This window comes from Sycon ciliatum, chromosome 2 (assembly GCF_964019385.1).
Source record: "Sycon ciliatum chromosome 2, ocSycCili1.1, whole genome shotgun sequence".
Classification (NCBI taxonomy): domain Eukaryota; kingdom Metazoa; phylum Porifera; class Calcarea; order Leucosolenida; family Sycettidae; genus Sycon; species Sycon ciliatum.
Genome location: NC_088644.1, coordinates 26,449,677 through 26,467,891, shown reverse-complemented (window position 1 = coordinate 26,467,891; position 18,215 = coordinate 26,449,677). Strand labels below are relative to the sequence as shown.

At 47.7% G+C, this 18,215-nt stretch overlaps 1 protein-coding gene across 1 annotated transcript in view; it reads right to left on the bottom strand.

Annotated features, from left to right (window-relative positions):
- The window catches only part of LOC135809415 (cohesin subunit SA-2-like), a 36,243-nt gene that overhangs the window by 3,721 nt on the left and 14,307 nt on the right, over positions 1 to 18,215 (bottom strand). Inside the window, exons 23-41 of the mRNA XM_065322761.1 lie at positions 17,262 to 17,330; positions 17,014 to 17,082; positions 16,033 to 16,106; positions 15,466 to 15,556; positions 14,716 to 14,805; positions 13,983 to 14,075; positions 13,585 to 13,642; positions 13,180 to 13,326; positions 12,765 to 12,898; positions 11,901 to 12,002; positions 8,075 to 8,149; positions 7,705 to 7,787; positions 7,014 to 7,172; positions 6,491 to 6,723; positions 6,042 to 6,131; positions 5,369 to 5,657; positions 3,723 to 3,833; positions 3,412 to 3,487; positions 2,781 to 2,864 (exon numbers count right to left, since the gene is read on the bottom strand). Coding sequence (XP_065178833.1) covers positions 2,781 to 2,864; positions 3,412 to 3,487; positions 3,723 to 3,833; positions 5,369 to 5,657; positions 6,042 to 6,131; positions 6,491 to 6,723; positions 7,014 to 7,172; positions 7,705 to 7,787; positions 8,075 to 8,149; positions 11,901 to 12,002; positions 12,765 to 12,898; positions 13,180 to 13,326; positions 13,585 to 13,642; positions 13,983 to 14,075; positions 14,716 to 14,805; positions 15,466 to 15,556; positions 16,033 to 16,106; positions 17,014 to 17,082; positions 17,262 to 17,330 — 2,127 coding nt within the window. The remainder of the gene's footprint in view (positions 1 to 2,780; positions 2,865 to 3,411; positions 3,488 to 3,722; positions 3,834 to 5,368; positions 5,658 to 6,041; positions 6,132 to 6,490; positions 6,724 to 7,013; positions 7,173 to 7,704; positions 7,788 to 8,074; positions 8,150 to 11,900; positions 12,003 to 12,764; positions 12,899 to 13,179; positions 13,327 to 13,584; positions 13,643 to 13,982; positions 14,076 to 14,715; positions 14,806 to 15,465; positions 15,557 to 16,032; positions 16,107 to 17,013; positions 17,083 to 17,261; positions 17,331 to 18,215) is intronic.

The window sequence follows — 18,215 nt, the reverse complement described above, 5'->3', positions numbered from 1 at the left end:
CACGGTGACTAAAAAACGACATCGGTTCGGTTTTTCGCAAATATTGGCATTTTGAAAAATCGCCAGGACCCCGGTTCTTGCTGCCGATGCCTCATATTGTAACACCAGACCCTGGTGGCACAGTTGCAGCAGGAACAGGCTGCATTATCGCAGCGCATAGAATCGCTTGCTGCCTCGCTCCCAGTCTCATCCACAGCAGAGGCCCACCCTCGGTCCGGAGCAGCTTCTATTTCTGCTGTATCCATTAAGTTGCCGCCTTTCTGGCCTCCAGATCCATTGATATGGTTTGCCCAAGCCGAAGCCATGTTCAACACGCGCCGTATCACGCAGCAACAGACAAAGTTTGACTATGTAATAAGCTCATTGTCGCACGAGTACGCATTGGAGGTCCGAGACTTGTTGTTGCACCCTCCAGCCCACAACCCATACGATGTGCTCAAAGAGAAATAATTGGTAACCCCTGACACTGCGCTGAGTCGGAGTTATAAGTGCTTTACGGATGGCATGGAGCAGGCCCATCGCGCCTTCGACCTCCGCGGCCCAGATTGAGCAGGCGCCCAAGCCCACGACCTCACCGGCCCACCATCCACCATCTGCCGATCCACCGATCCCCCGAACCACAACCACAATCTCCCAGCCCGCAGCCGCCTCTGACAAGATCAAGATCCGTCCTCCTCTGTCAAGCGTACGTTCCCTTGTTCTTTCCTCTTCTTTCTTTCTCTAGACTGCCTCTGGCACGTTCTTCCACCTCTGTCACGCATGTTTCCTCTTTCCCTTTCCTGCATTTTTCTACCTTGTTTCGGACCTTGTGTCCACGTGTCATACAACGGTATTCCACATGCAGCGCGTATTTTTTCTCTTTGTACAGTGTATTTTTCTTTCCCGTCTTTCCGCTTTGTCCGCTCCGCCCACTCTTTCCTTTCCTTTCCAAGATCTTTTTCCGTTTGGCGTTCTTCAGCAACTGCTCTCGGCTTCATCTCTGGTGGGGGTGTAATGTAGTGACCTCGTACATGCATTTTTGTATATATAAATCATTTTTCGTAAAATGGCCTCTGTATATATTTTCGCATGAAAGAAATAAACTTTCTCTTTGGCCCTAACTTCGTTGTGGTCTGGTTGGCCATTGTAGCCGTCATGGTTGACGTAAAACACCATACTATCACTTAGCTACTACCATTATCTCTCTTATAAACACAGGTCTCCATTATAAGCACAGTCTCCATTATAAGCACAGGTCGGAGGGCTGTTGAGATTACAAACGCACAGTCCAACATAGTCACAGTGATAATACTGATCATGAAATCTGAGTTAAATTCCAATTTGAGTGTGTTACCGGTATGCAACTTTCTTGACTTTTTCATGGTTGAAAAAATATAAACACGGTCTCCAGTATTATCACGGTCTCCTCTATAAGCACGGGTGCGAGGTGGGTTGAAAAAATATAAGTACCGTGTTTATAAGGGAGATAATACGGTATACGGAATGTTAAGCACACTGTTGCACTATGAAGTCATACAATTTTCTGTTTTGTGTAGTACAATCATATCAACTCGTTTTAAAGGGGCACTTCGGGAATTTTTTCGGTGGTGTGTTCTCTTCATGGGGGCCTTATATGGCCCCCAAGGAATGGGGAATCGCGAAAACTAGACCCAAAACGTCGATATATATGAAGCCAGGGAGGGCCAAGTTTGTCTCCTCTTTTGATGGTTTTGATGACGTCACGTGTGATTAATATTCAAATTCTCTGCATTTGAAGATCTTAGTTGTTTGAATTTTCTGGTGATGAAGAACGATGTTTGGTCGACATTCCCAAGCTTCACAACTGCGGACATACTCTAAGGAACCTGAAGGATCCCCTGAGGTGCCCCTGGTAGAAGCGCAGCCTGATGAGGGCCAGGAGATTGGAGCGGACGACTTCACTGCTCCGAGTACGAGGATCCCGAAATTCTCTATACGCCGTGAGGCATATGGTCAGAACAGTTTTGTTTGGACAAGCTGACGCGAAGTCGGGGTGATGTGTAACGCATGTCAAAGGGCTGTCAATGCTAACAGCTGCAGCGCTCTCTCGACAGCGAAGGTAATCGACTGCCCTCTGCATCAACCCACATTTCTGGCAGGAACACCAATCGTTATTTCCTTGTCGACCAGTGAAGTCGTCCGCTCCAATTTCCTGGCCCTCATCAGGCTGCGCTTCTACCAGGGGCACCTCTCGCGATTCCCCATTCCTTGGGGGCCATATAAGGCCCCCATGAAGAGAACACACCACCGAAAAAATTCCCGGAGTGCCCCTTTAATCACACCCCAGAAGAACTGTTACTTCAACGTGCACTTTTAATAATAGTTTCGTGAGCCACTGAAGAGCGGAACGCAAATATTGCAACGAAAATCTGTACAATTTATATCTCAAACATTCAACTCTAGACGTACATCGTTGTGTTGCATGGTCATGTCCGCAACTTTCATACTTTTCATAGCTCTCATTAAAACAAAAGTCCTACGAACACGTCTAGTTTTCAAGTTTCCAAGCATCTTCCAACTGTAGCGGACATGGAAATCCAGTCGATTGACCGAGGCCGGCGCCCTCAGCGCGTACAGAACGCTGCGTGCAGCGCATGTTGATCCGATGCGACCAGTGCGCTGCAGCGCATAAATGCATGTGTGTACCGCTTATCCACGGCTGCATGGCCAGCGCCCTGGGGCCGCTAGACGTGCGACCGGATTTCCATGTCCACGACAGTAAAACAAACAGGTAGTACAAACAGGTAGTCCAGAGAACATACCGAATCATCTGTATTATCTCCTCCCAATGCATCATCGAAGATATTATCAGGCATTGGCTTGGCAACTCTGCGTGTGCGACGTGGCTGAAAACAAAAACGAGCAGGTAGGAGACACAAGAAAGTGGAGGTTAGAAAATAACACGCTAGAGCGAGTGACAGAAATGCACGGAACGGTTGGAATGGCAACAGTAATCATGACAAACATGCACACACGATCATGGTCAGGATGAACGCGCGCGCATATGTGTGTGTGTGTGTGTGTGTGTGTGTGTGTGTGTGTGTGTGTGTGTGTGTGTGTGTGTGTGTGTGTGTGCGTGTGTGAGCAAGTGCATGTTTGCGCATGTGGGTGTGCATTCCATGTGGTGTAGACCAGGTATGCACTGGGGGCCGCTTCACATGGCTTTGCCAGTGGCGTGGATTGGGCAGTTATCTGGCCCTCGGCTTGATCTGTTTCATTCAGATCTTGCAAGCTATCGGCACTATTAGAGCAAGTCTGTGGGCATACACCCAGTGAATTTGCGGATTTGCGTGCTTCTCTCGTGACGGGCATACATGGAACTTGCAGCAAGGACACTGTGTCATGATATCAGCAAACACACCAACAAGTTCAACATGACTACACGGCACTTACCGCCTTCACGGGAGAGGCTTCTTTCGCTGGTTCTTCCTGTGCATGCATGGCAGCCGGTCGAGTGGTCAAGCGTGACCTACACAGGAGCCAGATAACACTGTGTTTGCGTCACAAACTCACACAGGTTTCTCAGTGCAAGGCACAAAGCCTGTACAAGTACAATTGCAAACATGCAAAAATGTGCACCCGAAGCAATACGCGAGACTAGTAGTAATCGCCGACCACCTTACTTGGCAAGAAATGCCATACGCATTACGGATAGCCGTAATTTTCATGCCTTTGCAAGATAACAAGCACATGCACACACATACCTGTCAGCGCGGGGACTTCGGACGTCAGCCGTGCCGTAGCTGCGCCGTGCGTCGGGCTTTGCACGTTTTGGTTGACTGGACAGCCAGGATGCTTGTGACGCTTGCTGCAAGCTACGGCAGCGGCAGTGACGTGACACATCAACACAGAAGCAGTAGCAAAGACAACCATGTTCAAGGAATACACATGTCCAAGTACAGGTCTACTCTCGTTAGTAGATAACCCCGGGGGGTTCAATTTTTTGTCTTATAACGAGTATTATCCACTATCCGGACTTGCATTTATGCGTTTCAGGCATCAGATTTTTTTTGGATCATTGTCTACTAATGAGGTTTGTCTTGTAACCGACGAGAGTAGACCCGTACATACACTTTAGGCGGTCTGTGTTTACACGACATCACATCACCATTGTTCTGCTTTTCATCCCATAACCATTTCAAGGGCTGCCTTTCGTGATGTGCGGTTTAACAGGTCGCGAATCATCCATGACAACTGGCCATGTGGGTCATGCTGTTGACAATACATGCGCCAATCACCTGCCACTACTTGTCTTGTCCAAAACACAACATTGTTATCTTTAGCTATAAACAGGGCACTATTCAACACAACAGCAGCAGCAGTTGCATGCAGTCTTCCAAACAGCTGTGCTAGATGGACTGGGAAAAGAGCAAACAATTTTTGAAACATGCCACAAACCTAACACCCAGATATAAACTAATGTACGCTTGAACTACATTATACATCTACTATTTTGAAAACAGTTGGAATACAGAACAGAAACAATTCTAATGCCAATCAACACACAGAAGCTTTCCTGGCGGAACATTTCCGTCTTCAACCTCCTCTTCTTTGGCCGGCGGTATACAGTACTTATATTGTCTTCCGTTTTCGTGTGGCACTCCTACTCCTACGGATCATTGCCCTCCTACTCCTACGGATCATTGCCCTCCTACTCCTACGGATCATTGCCCTCCTACGGATCATTGCCCTCCTACTCCTACAGATCATTGCCCTCCTACTCCTACGGATCATTGCCCTCCTACTCCTACGGATCATTGCCCGCCTACTCCTACGGATCATTGCCCGCCTACTCCTACGGATCATTGCCCGCCTACTCCTACGGATCATTGCCCTCCTACTCCTACGGATCATTGCCCTCCTACTCCTACGGATCATTGCCCTCCTACTCCTACGGATCATTGCCCTCCTACTCCTACGGATCATTGCCCGCCTACTCCTACGGATCATTGCCCTCCTACTCCTACGGATCATTGCCCTCCTACTCCTACGGATCATTGCCCTCCTACTCCTACGGATCATTGCCCTCCTACTCCTACGGATCATTGCCCTCCTACTCCTACGGATCATTGCCCTCCTACTCCTACGGATCATTGCCCTCCTACGGATTATTGCACGTAGCATGTACTTCTGCAGCACCCAAATCACGCATCCAAAAGGCCCTCTATTCTTGATTTTTCATCCCCGGCGTTGTCGAGTAAACGCAGCCTTGGTCAGTACTTGTATATCACAGAGGACAAACAAAATTCCCAGGACACAACGCACGGCCAACAATACTGTTGGAGATACTGAGTGGTACAAGCACAAGTCATACGAGTAGTTATCAGCTATGAGACAGCAGTTAACTCACCTCTCTGACTCTTCCATCTCCTCTTCCTCACTTTCCTGGTTCACCACATCTGCATCTTCTTCTTCCTCCTCTTCCTCTTCAGATAACTCCTCGTGCCGTCGCTTCTGCGAGGCCTTCTGTTGTCGCTGTGAGGATGACGACGCAGCAGTAGTTTTAGCTGCGCGTCCTGACGAAGTTGAACCACGGCCTTGGCCAGAGCGAGACCGAGCAGCTGCCGCTCTGGCTTTCTCTAGTTTCTGCTGCCGTACTTCGGCTTCGGACGGTCGTTGCAGCCAGACATCATCAGCACCTGACAACACACCGTTGTCAAAGAAGGCAATGACACAAGGGTATGATTTACTGTAAAATCGGAGTAATGCCCTGATGTAGTACACGGGCAAACAATAATCAGTACAATCGATGTTTCGTGTGGACAAGTCAACAGCATCTTCTTCTTATAGACCGCAGCTGTGTGCGTGTGAGCGTGTGCACACGTGTGTGTGTGTGTGTGTGTGTGTGTGTGTGTGTGTGTGTGTGTGTGTGTGTGTGCGTGTGTGTGTGCGCGCGCGCGCGCGCGCAAATGTCTGTCAAACACTTGTAGCACAACACAACCATAGACTCAAGTATTGGTATCTTGAACAACACACATGCTGTACACGACTTGGCATGATGTGCACACATCACCTCACCGTACCTTTTTTCCGTGATGCTGCAACCATACCGCCGGATTGAGAAGTGGATGGTCTTCGGCTCCTTCCCGTTGCTTTCCGCTTTGCAGCCGGCTCTGCAATGTCAGTGAGAGCCAAAAGACAGAAACATCATTTTTCATACAGGTACTTCAACGTCTCCACTGAGGAGAGAAAGCGGCATGCTGAAACTCGAATGGCTTCTGTACTATTCCAGTTCCAAAGAGAAAGCAATGAAATACTCTCAACACAAGTTGCCACAGAAAAGTTGCTACTATTTTTTCTAATATCACACACACACACACACACACACACACACACACACACACACACACACACACACACACACACGTACACACGCACACGTGTATGCATGCATGCATGCACGCACGCACGCACACACACACACACACGCGCACACACCCTCCAGCAGAAATGTGCTCAATCACTGACTGACCTTGCTCAACATCTCCAGCTTCACTGACATCGTCAAACTCATCCAAAACGTTGCCCACCGTATTTGCTCCCGTCGCTGCAGTAGCCGCGCTTGACTTGCTTGCCGCACTACCACCACTGGTCAGGACGTTTCGGTATTTCTGCAGCGTCTGCCACTTGGACTGATTCAGCTGAGCAATAATGTTGCTTGGCAACGCAGAAGAATCCTTCAGTTGAGCGTCCAAAAAGCTCAGTCTACAACACACGAGAAACATCAAACCAAACAAACAAGACCCAGATATTTGAAGCAAGTCAAAGCTCATCCGCTTCACACCAATCTACTCTAATGAACTAAACATTCACCGACTAAAAAAACAACATCGTAACATAGAAAAATGTGGGCAAACGTTATGCGATCGAGTCCACCAACTACTAGTATGGGGTGGCTTCTAAAGGGTTAACAAATAACCAAGATTCCCGATCACACAGACACAGAGAAAAAGAGACCAGCTAAAGCCCCACACCCACACAAAGTCCATGCTCACATGCTGTTCGGTGAGTTGCTGCGATCTGTCGCGTGAAGACGGAACAGGAATTCGAAAATAATATCAAAGAAGTCCAGGTTTGGCGGAAGGCTGGGATCCGCACCAGTTGACTTCTGGGAAAGACCTTGCACGCGTGACAGACTGTACACTATGCCATCTCTACACAAGCAAACACAGCAATACACACACACACACACACACAAGCAAACACAGCAAACACAGCAATACACACACACACACACACACACACACACACACACACACACACACACCACACACACACACACACAAACACAAACACACGCACACACACGCACACACGCATACACAGCATCACAAATGCACAACATCAACTATGTGTGTTGGCAACAGCAGAACAGAGCACTAGGGACCTAGGAAAGCATGTCCGCCATTCCGGACAGCAGCCTTCTGTTCACATGTGTACATCATGGACACATCTTCAAGCCTACAGGGGCAAGTCATTGTTCCAGTCTCAGCCACTCTGCGTTCAAACAGTAACCACTAATTATTGAATACTAGTACACAGGTGTGCATGTGGACGCACACAAACACACACAAAAACATACACACACGCGTGCGCACACACACACATGTGCACACACAATGTTTGCTCCGAGGAAGCGGTAAATGCCAGACAGACAGTTGCACACAAGAAGAAGCACGTACGCACCTGTGAATAGTTCCAACCATCTCTCGCACGTTTGTCTTGCTGTTATCCACTCCCATGGACAGACCAAAGCGTTTGGCGAGTTCCTGCAAACATAAACACAAACAGGTGAGCACCCCAGAAGGCAGATGGCGGCGTTCAACGTTGGAGCTGGCCATCAGACTGGTACAGGTACAGAACTAGTGACAACACTGATCTGCATAGCGAGCACAAGTACACAAGTACATATGCCATACCTTGACAGAAGAACGAGCAGTTGCTGTTTCGTAACTCTGGGTTTAGCTGCTCGGTCTTCTGTCAGTGTATTCCGCTTTGCCTTGGGCAAATAGAGCCCTCTATGGACGGTGGATGAACTTCACATGGTATGCCATACCTTTAGTGCACTCCAGTCCTTTGATTGGCGATCAACAACACCATCGTCATTGTCCATACGAATCTCCTCAAACATCTGCACGAGGACACACCACAAGCAGACAGAGGCTACATGACAATGGCCTATCACCAAAATGGAACAAACTTGGTGTGTTTACTGCACAAAATCACTCCGAAATGGAACGAAAATAGTGTTTGAAATGTTTCCAGGGATCAATTTATACGGGTTTGCATCGCAGTTTGCGAATCAAAAGATGACTGGCCGTGATTCACTTTTCGGTTTTTATTGCCCAAAATTGCGATGCACTTTGTCTGCCCATGCATGTACATGTACAAAGACTGTAAACCGGGTTACGTTTGCGCCGGTTTTAGGTCGCGATTTGCAAGCACAGACAAATTTGCGCCTGGAAACGTTTGCACTTGGAGTTAATTTCCTCAGCTTCTTTACTACAAACCTACGTTTCGCGCCGGCTTACTTTCGCAATTTTATACCCATCGCGAGAACCACGAAGGATTCCAGATTGTTTCCGGACTTACAGTAGGCCTACAGACTGTGGTATTGACTGTGCTCAGTACATGCAGCTGTCGTGCATACTTGGGCTACGTGCTGCTTCTGCACACACGTGTGCGCACACTGCCAACCAGGAAGTAGTATTTTTACTACTCTCTAGATCCCTGACTCTTGGTACTCGGACCGTTTCAATCTCGCACAGGTGGCAGATCGCTTTTTTCGTGATTCGGAACACTGGTCAGTGACTGGTGAGCTTTGTCTTTTGAAGTCTTGAACTCGCAGTCATATTAACGTAGGTCTACATGTGTCATGTAGCAAGAAAACCAGTAGTGTGGTTACTCTCCGTTCAGCTGTTTGTTTCTGTTGGAAAGGGGCAGTAGTGGCCAAAGATATTCGACCCTCGCGTCGTAAGTAGCGCAGCGTTTTCATTTCAATTACATCATACACAGTCCAAAAAGCCGCGGGGCCACGCAAGCCTTGGCGCTGCTTTCGGCGCGTGGATAACTGTAGATTGTTCTTTGTCAGTGTCTCGAAACACATCGACAGCCAACAGGTTAGCTAATCTGACTACTGTCCAGAAGTGGAAAAAACTGGACGTGCTAGGAGAGTGCATTCGTTTCAATGAGGAAAGGGGGAAACGTAAATAGGCTATGCGCTTTGCTCGAAGAATCACAATTGTTTGAGAGATATTCGAAACTTCAGTGCTTCCTTTGTTGACAGAATCCCTGGAACTGCCCCGAAGAACAATGTTGTGAAGCACTTGTGGTCGGATACGCACTCCAAGGCGCTGAACATGGAGCCAGCCCAAACCAAAGCCCCGGCGCAGATTTTTAAGTCAACGCCACTTGGAAAAGCAATGGCAACTGCGTCTAGTGAGGGGTCGGCCAGGTTGGGCAAGCTGTGTGACGTTGCCTACAAGGTGGCTAAGGAGGAAATGCTGTCTACAAAACACATCTGTACAGTGGAGTCGGAGAAACGCCACGGCTTCTCGCTTGGTACTGCCTAGAGCACAGACCGGAATTGTACAGAGTTCACGTGCGTGATCGGGGCGATACATGGAAGGATGATGTGGTTGCTGCAGTCCGGCAGTCGTGGTACTTGCACGTGCTGATGGACGGCTCGACGGATTCCAGTGTGGCGGAGAACGAGCCTGCCTACGTCCTGACGGTGGACAGAACTGGCAAGCCTGGCTGTTGCTTCTTCACAATGAAGCATGTCCCCAGCACTTTCGCAGCCGGGATCAAGCAGTTGCTGACATTGGAGTCGACATAGCTGACAAGCTGGTTAGCATATGCGTTGATGGAACAGCAGTTAACCCTTTGTGCGCTCAACGAGCGATTTCGCTCGTTTCAAATGCACGTCACATTTTTGATCGTCACGCTTGACTGGTTTACCGCATCGCGCCGAAACTTCACCACCGCGTAGCTGAGAAGATTTCCGTGACGTAGGTACAACACATGACATAGGTCACCACTAAATGTTTTTTGATAGCACGCTTTAAAAGTGATTTTGCAATATGTCAAAATTAGAATTTTGACTTTTCCAGCGATGGATGCAGATGAGGCTCTTCGCCTAATACAAGACGCGGACCAAGCAGATCTCCCAGTAGAGGATATCGTTTGCTCTTCAGGTGACAAGGTAGGAGACTCGGACAACAATTTTATTTCGTCTGACGAGGAAGATCGCTTGAATGACGATCTCTTTTCCGATTTGGAGGAAATAGGATCCGATTCGGCTGACGATATCGCTATTCCTGTTCCCGTTGCTGCTCGTGGACGTGGCAGAGGCAAAGCAGTAGGTGTCGCCGCGCGTGCAAGAGGGCGAGGACGTGGAGCTGCGACACGGCGAGGACGGGGAGCTGCAAGAGGGCGAGGACACGGAGCTGCAAGAGGGCGAGGACGTGGTAGACAGTACGACAGTTGTAGTGGCTACGATGATGTTGACCAGCTGCAAACCGATACACCTGAGTTCAACATAACTGGCACTGGTTCGAACCTACCTGATAATTTCGCTCCAACATGTGAACTTGATTTCTTCAAACTATATTTCACGGACGAAGTTGTGGATTCAATTGTCAAGTTTACAAATTTGTATGCGCACGAGCATATCGCTGGAAAAAAAAGACGTACCAGGCGGATGGTGTGTGGAAGGAACCGACCGTGATGAGGTCTATGGCCTCCTTGCATTTCTCTTCTTCCAGGGATTTCATCCTCTGCCTGCGACGAGGGACTACTGGCGCGTTACGTCGTTGTACAACGGAAACTATGCACGCTGCCTGATTCGAACCTACCGGAGGTACTTAGCGCTGATGTGCTTCCTCAAGGTTGTGGACTTCAGGACAGAGGATGTAAATGATCGGCTTCGTAAGGTGCGATACCATCACGACCATGTGCAGGCGGCCTGCAAGCGTTTGTTCATCCCTGGCAAGTGCGTTAGTGTTGACGAGCGCATGGTCAAGTGCAAGGGACGCGCTCCTTTTACGCAGTATATGCCCAAAAAGCCCGTCAAATGGGACTATCCATTGTATGAACCACCGTCTGGAGCTGGCCACAAAGGACGCATTCTCTAATATCTTCATGGACGACGTCAGCACGATGCTGATGAATCTATACTACGCATATGAGAAAAGTCCAAAACGCTTGAGAGAGTACAGAAAAAGGCCCGTGGAACTCGCTGTGTGCAGCACAAACCCAGGGTGATCCAAACCCTCATCCTTGGTTATAGTGCAATTGCCCGCCATCTTCAAGCAATGCCGTCAGCTGAATCATCCCTTAGGCCAGCTGACAAGGTGAAGTTTGGTGCATACTTGAAGAAGTTGACAAGCTTCAAGTTTGTTCTTCTTTGACAGTTTGATCAACCCGCTCACAGCTCTATGTTGCTGCCGGAAAGAACCAGCAGCTGATCTACAATTTGCATTAGCAAAACTGAAGGCATTCCGAAACTCACTGCAGAAGTTGCGAGAAGACGATGCTGCAGCTGCTACAGAGCTGGCCAAGTTTGTGTCGGCAGATGCTGATCCAAACCGCCGTGTGTTCCGAGGTGTACAGTTGAACCTGCAACGGCTGCTGTTTTGCACGCATTCAACGATGGCGATATTGACCAACTAGACAATTGCGTGGCTAACTTTCCAAATGTCCGTGTTCCCGAGTCAAAGGCCAAATAAATGGAAAAAAGCGCAGACATGAAAGCAGTTTCGCAGGAGTATTTGAAACTGCAGGAAGAGTTTAAAATAAACAGCACCATGCGGTGAAAGCTCCCAGCGTCTTGAACAGACAAAGACAAAGGGTTTGTGAGAGGCCAGCAAAATGAGGCATACCTGTTGCAGGGCCAGTAACATGACCTTGGCACACTCCACGTGGTTGAACTCGCGCAGTTTGGCAAGGAAGAGCTTGATGATATCTCCATAGTCAGGAAAGCACTGTGATTATATACAAACACACACACATACGCATACACACACGCACACACACATACGCATACACACACACGCACACACACACACATATTGGCTGAGAAAATGCTTTTGTGGTACCGTAAAGTACCGCCAGAGCGCCCCACCATCTCATCCTTTCGTGGTCGTATTGTGGAGGTGGTCTGCTGTCTGTAGGTCATACGACATGAACCTTGTACACATATTGCACGTTTTGCAGTCAATCCGTACCTTCGTTGCACTCTGCCATACGATTTTCCTTTCTCAGGCTGTAAAATCAAGGTGGGGCGCTCTCGCGAGACGGGGCGCTCTGGCGGTACTTTACGGTACATGTATATGTACTCGGATTACTTTATCATGTACTTAGAACTGCTTATGGAGAAATACAGTGACGCTTTCCACCGATAGAGACCACCGGACAGTGACAGAGAAAGATCAAAAGAGAGAGCAAGATGAATATGATGAAATGTTTGCCGAGGAGTCACACTGCACAGAAAGAATGGAATGTCTAAAGGGAAAAATTCAAAGCACTTGAACCCTTGGCAAAATCAGCTGAACTAACGTTGGTATCAGTCAGACAAGAGCTACTGACAACGGACAAAGAGAAACCCGGCCAAGCTCAAGTAACACCAGAAATAAAGAAATTGCTAGCTTCACTTTCGGCAGTTTGATGCTGTCCCGAAGCAGCAGCATGGTGCAAAAGAAGAGGGACTAGGAAAAGCCTTGATTCAGAACTAGCACAGCACTCACTTTGATCAGATAGGCCAGTACAGGAGCTGCAAGCTTCAGGTCAAACATACCAAACGCCACCAGCTTGCAGTATGCCGAGAGAGCTTCGCGTCGAGTGACCAGCTTCTGACTGCGTTCCTCTTCAGCATCGAGATCTGAACACAGGACAGGTTATGTGGAGCATGTTAATGAATGTACCTAGTAATGCAGTAAAGAATACAATGTGAACACGTCCCGTTTCTCCCATTCACCCTTTCAGGAAACTCCCCTGATAAGTATCCATTTACTTTCGTAGAATCCCTCAAATAAAAAAAATGAATGCATGAATCTATCTCATCCATAACACTGTTACTGAGAACGTCCTGGAAGTGTTCACCTATGACTTTGTGAAAACTGTGCCAAGGTTACTTCACCACTAGTTGTAGCTGCAACTCACCAGGATCTTCGTCGTCGTCGTCATCCTCTTTCTCCTGCTGTGCCGCGTCGTCATCCTTGTACATGAGAACGTTGGCGACGATGAATTCACGACACCGGTCCTGACTTGCCAAGTCCAGATCGGACCACAGTGCAGTAATCTGTGATTCTGTGTAGACACGCGGGAACAAAATCGATATAGATAGTATGGAGTATACCTATTGTGAAACGACGTACTACCAGATATCATACAGCACGAAAAGGGATAACATCCCCTATCTGTTAATGCTTGGCTTCAAAACCAACCAAGGGCAGCCCAAAGCAAGAATACTCAAAGTCGAGGATGCACCAAGGGCATGGCATGGGTCTGACCCGGTCAACAACTTGACATGGAATATCACAGTGACATGCTCACAGTACCCCTCACCTTTACTGAACTTGAGATGATGACCTACCATGATGGTATTGGCCATTAGGATAAAAGCCTGCAAGAAGCGAGAGAGAGAGAGAGACAGACAGAGCGAGAACGAGAGAGCAAGAGAGAGAGAGAGAGAGAGAGAGAGAGAGAGAGAGAGAGAGAGAGAGAGAGAGAGAGAGAGAGAGAGAGAAAGAAAGAAAGAGACAGACAGAGAGACAGACAACAACATCCAATAATCTGGCATCCAAGTAGGTCACTACAGGCGGTACAAACCATCGTCATCAGCGACAGAATTACAGCACAAGCACAGGAGCTTGGCAACAATAATCATACCTGCACAACCACAGGAGCTTGGCAACAATAATCATACCTGCACAACTACAGGAGCTCGGCAACACTAATCATACCTGCATTTGCACTTCCGGTGCACTGTAGGAAACAAGCTCATCACAACGCACAATGAACTCATGCATGTGAGAGCGAAGAGTTTTCACAGTGCTCTGCAAGAAGACACACGCACACATACACACGCACACATACACACACACGTGCGTGCACACACACACGCGCATGCACACACACACACATACACACACACACACCATTGGACCATTGGGCGCCCATCGCCGGAGGCGATGATCGCGATGCTACAGCAGAAACCATAGCAACTTGTGCTGGGATTGCACCATTCAACAGCTTGCAAGGCTGAAGAATTGGCCGCCACTATTCAGCCTGGTCTACACCACACAGCTATGAAGTGGCTTTTTCTGGCCACACACACACATACACAGGTACAGTGTGAAACAGCATGATGCTGACAAACACCAGGACGGGCAATTCCATTCTAATGATTATATTCGTACTTCGAAGTATGTGCATATACCTTGAACTGTGAGATTACACGTCAATTCGAGAGTATGCACTACACAGTTGCCCATGTGCCCCCAGAGCAGTATTTCCATTTTGTCTAAGATCACTCCCATCAGACATCACCCAACAACTGCTTGCATCTTCATCTTTTCATCAGCACGCATGCCGGCCCATCACGAACAGCCGAACAAGCTTCACAGAAGCCACTTCATTACACACGCCTTGCTCTTTGCTTTATCGAGTGCAGTAAGTATATTACCAGACACTCACCTTCATGCCTTTGACTGAATCTTGCTCGGACAGTGTCTTGACCAGCATGATCATTCCAGTTGAGAGGCCGTGCATGCATGCAATGATCAGCTGTGTAACGCAGTGGAAACAGAAAGCCAACACATGAGTCCGCTTGATCACCACCCCACAAACAGCAATTTGCCCTCAGCGTGCGCCACCTGCAGCCATTCTAGGCCCAGGCAACTTGGGAATGTTGAATGCCAAATACAGTATCAAACTGTACAGTCTAACCAAAACACAACTTAGGTGTGTTCTTTTATTCAACTTGCTCTTCCAGTCTGCTGGGAAGGAGAAGAGATCCAAAACTTTTTAAGTTCACCATGGCAATCAGGAAACATTTGAGTGCAAGTTGAGTTTCCCAGGATCTGCCAAAAAGGACAAAAAAAAGTCTGTTCTGGCATATACAAGTCACAAATGCAGGAATCCTCCACTTTCTTCCATGTCCGAAGCTGGAAACACTAGCAGAGCTTGCCGATGTTCAACTTCACAGAGGACAAGAGTACGCACTTCCGCTTGACAAAGCGTAAAGGAACGTACTCTGAATCACCACAGAACTGTTCACACAAAGAACACGGTATACTTGATACGAAGTGCGAGGCAACCTGACTAGACTATGTGCGCAATCCAATGAAATCATTCTACATGTATCAGAGTTATCGCAAGTAACTCCATCCAGCGTGAAGTCCTGTGCCTGACTTTTTTTTAGTCTTAAAAGAGCACTGCCCTTACGTCATTGCTCATAGCATCCGGGTCTTCACAGCCAAGCGCTAGAATAGCTTGAAGGGCATTGAACAGTTCCCACTTGCTCATGTCCACAAAGCTGCACAGAAGGAGATAGATAGATAGATAGATAGACAGATAAATAGATTGATATCAATATTTTACACTGCCTACACCTAGCAGCAACTCTTCACTCTTCACGCTTTCTTTTTGTGCGCCTTGCTGTGTGGTTGTGTATATCTTTAGTGGACCTGACAGCCCTGCTTTAGTTAGAAAAGTTGCCTGACGATTGAAAAACTCAAGAAACTCGGAGTAGCAACGGATTGTGTTTTCTTGGTGAGGACCGCTTCCATTGTGTACTAGCTCCAGTGCACCCCAGCGCTGTTGAGCCCTCTTTGCGGTGGACGGGACCACTTCCCCCTAGATAGATAGATAGATTAGAGTAAGACAGTGTACTGTGCCAGTCATACAATGATGACCACTGCAAACCATGTTCACACACAGACACAGGCACGTGCACAAACGCATACACACTTGTACACACTCGTACACGCATACACAATCGTGACCACTCACCGAGAGAAGACGCTAACCCGCTTCAGGTGTACCGTTAGGGCGAAGGTGTCCTCCTCACTTTTGGTCTTCTTTGCCTGCCGCAACGAAAGGTTCAAACGAAACGCAAACTGCAGCGATTAGCTATTAGAAACTAGACAACATTATATAGGCAGTGTTGCCACATCAGTAGGATGTGTTCCAGTGGCCCCAGCAGCCAATCAAGCAGCCAGCAGCCATAGTAGAATACAACCAATATGTGGCTGGTCGATCACTTGAACCAACTAGCATCACCTTTCAGCTTGCTGCACCGGTCAAAGAAATCAGGGTGCTGCATTTTCTTTGATTTTCTGCAGTGGGGTTCATCAATGCCTATTTGCAGATGGTTGAATATCGTCGCACCCATCCAAGTGCCACTGAGCGTCCTGCTAGATTTTCCCAGCTAAGCCAATCTTGTTCGCCAGCTGCCTGCAATGGATGACACATCTCCGCCAATCGCCCCCACTGGCCGAAAGCGTAGGAGTACTTCTAGAACTTCATCGGCCACCCACAACCATTTGCCAGTTGCTATTTCATAGCAATCTGCTCTTCCTTTGCACTGCAGCAGACCGGACAGTACGCAGTGCGTCTGTAGCTACTATCAGGAGTAAATAACCCCAAGAGTGTGTGCATTTCCAGTCTACGGGGTCTGCGGCGGCAGAACTTCACACCACGTGACAAACACGTAAACATTACTAGCACCCTGCGTATGATAGATACAGCATATGACGCAACTCTTGATCTGGGTTCAACTCTATGGTCGTCACTTTGCACTGTTTACTAGCGTAACCTGTTGAACCATGTCACGTGATGTGAAGTTCTGCCATCGCAGCACTGTATAGAGGTTGTGCAGGCAGCTGCACACTCTTGGGGGTTATGTACTCTTGTGATCATCTGGGCACTCACAGAAAAGACAGCACCTACAGTCTACAGGGTACACAATGTCAAAGAGCTCAGGCAACTCACTGTGTACTGGGACTGGCTCTTCTTAGTTTCAGCGGCGATCGCATCAAGGAGACTTTCCATCGCAACATCCTAAAACAGACAGGTAGCAAGACACACAGAGAAGCAGAAAGAGAGCAAACACTTAGACACTCACCAGATCATTCGCTTCAGAATAAAGCACCGCTTATTTGGACCTCTCCTCTGCGACATATCAGGAACGAAACAATGTATGTGTCAACAAGATTCCGACCTTGATTAACACAACTCACCACAGTACTCTGAAGGGGATGATCATCTTGCTGCAGGTACAATAGCGTGCTTGCAACAGCTTCAAATACCTGTGCCACACACACATACACATATATACATGTACACATACATACACATACATACACATACATACACACACATACACATACATACACATACACACACATACATACACATACACATACATGTACATACACATACATACACATACATACACATACATACACATACATACACATACATACACATACATACACATACACATACATACACATACATACACATACATACACATACATACACATACATACACATACATACACATACATACACATACATACACATACATACACATACATACACATACATACACATACATACACATACATACACATACATACACATACATACACATACATACACATACATACATACACATACATACACATACATACACATACATACACATACATACGCATACATACACATACATACACATACATACACATATACAAACAAAGATGACATGCATATGTGACTTGGAGGATTCACATTAAATTTACGTGAAGCTGCAGCCACCCATTCATCACATACATGTACACCCAATCCCGGCATTGACGGCATGCAAACAACACGACTATCGTGCCTGGCCGAAAGCCAACACATGCATGCGCGGCTGACCGCAGTCCAAAACAAAAAGAAACCTGGAACTCCTGACATTGCACCAGTGGAGCGCATGCATGGGATGGTCAACTAAGACAAGGCTAGGAACAGAGACTGAGACACACCAAGCTGCCAGAAGAGCAACATGGAAACAGCCAATGCCAGGCTACGCATATTCTCAATCACATACAGTACTGTCCGCCGAACGGACAGGCTAGAATTTCACCAATTTTTTAAGAACGGTGTAGGCTGGATATTTTGCAGATAAGAACGGAAACCGTAATATACAC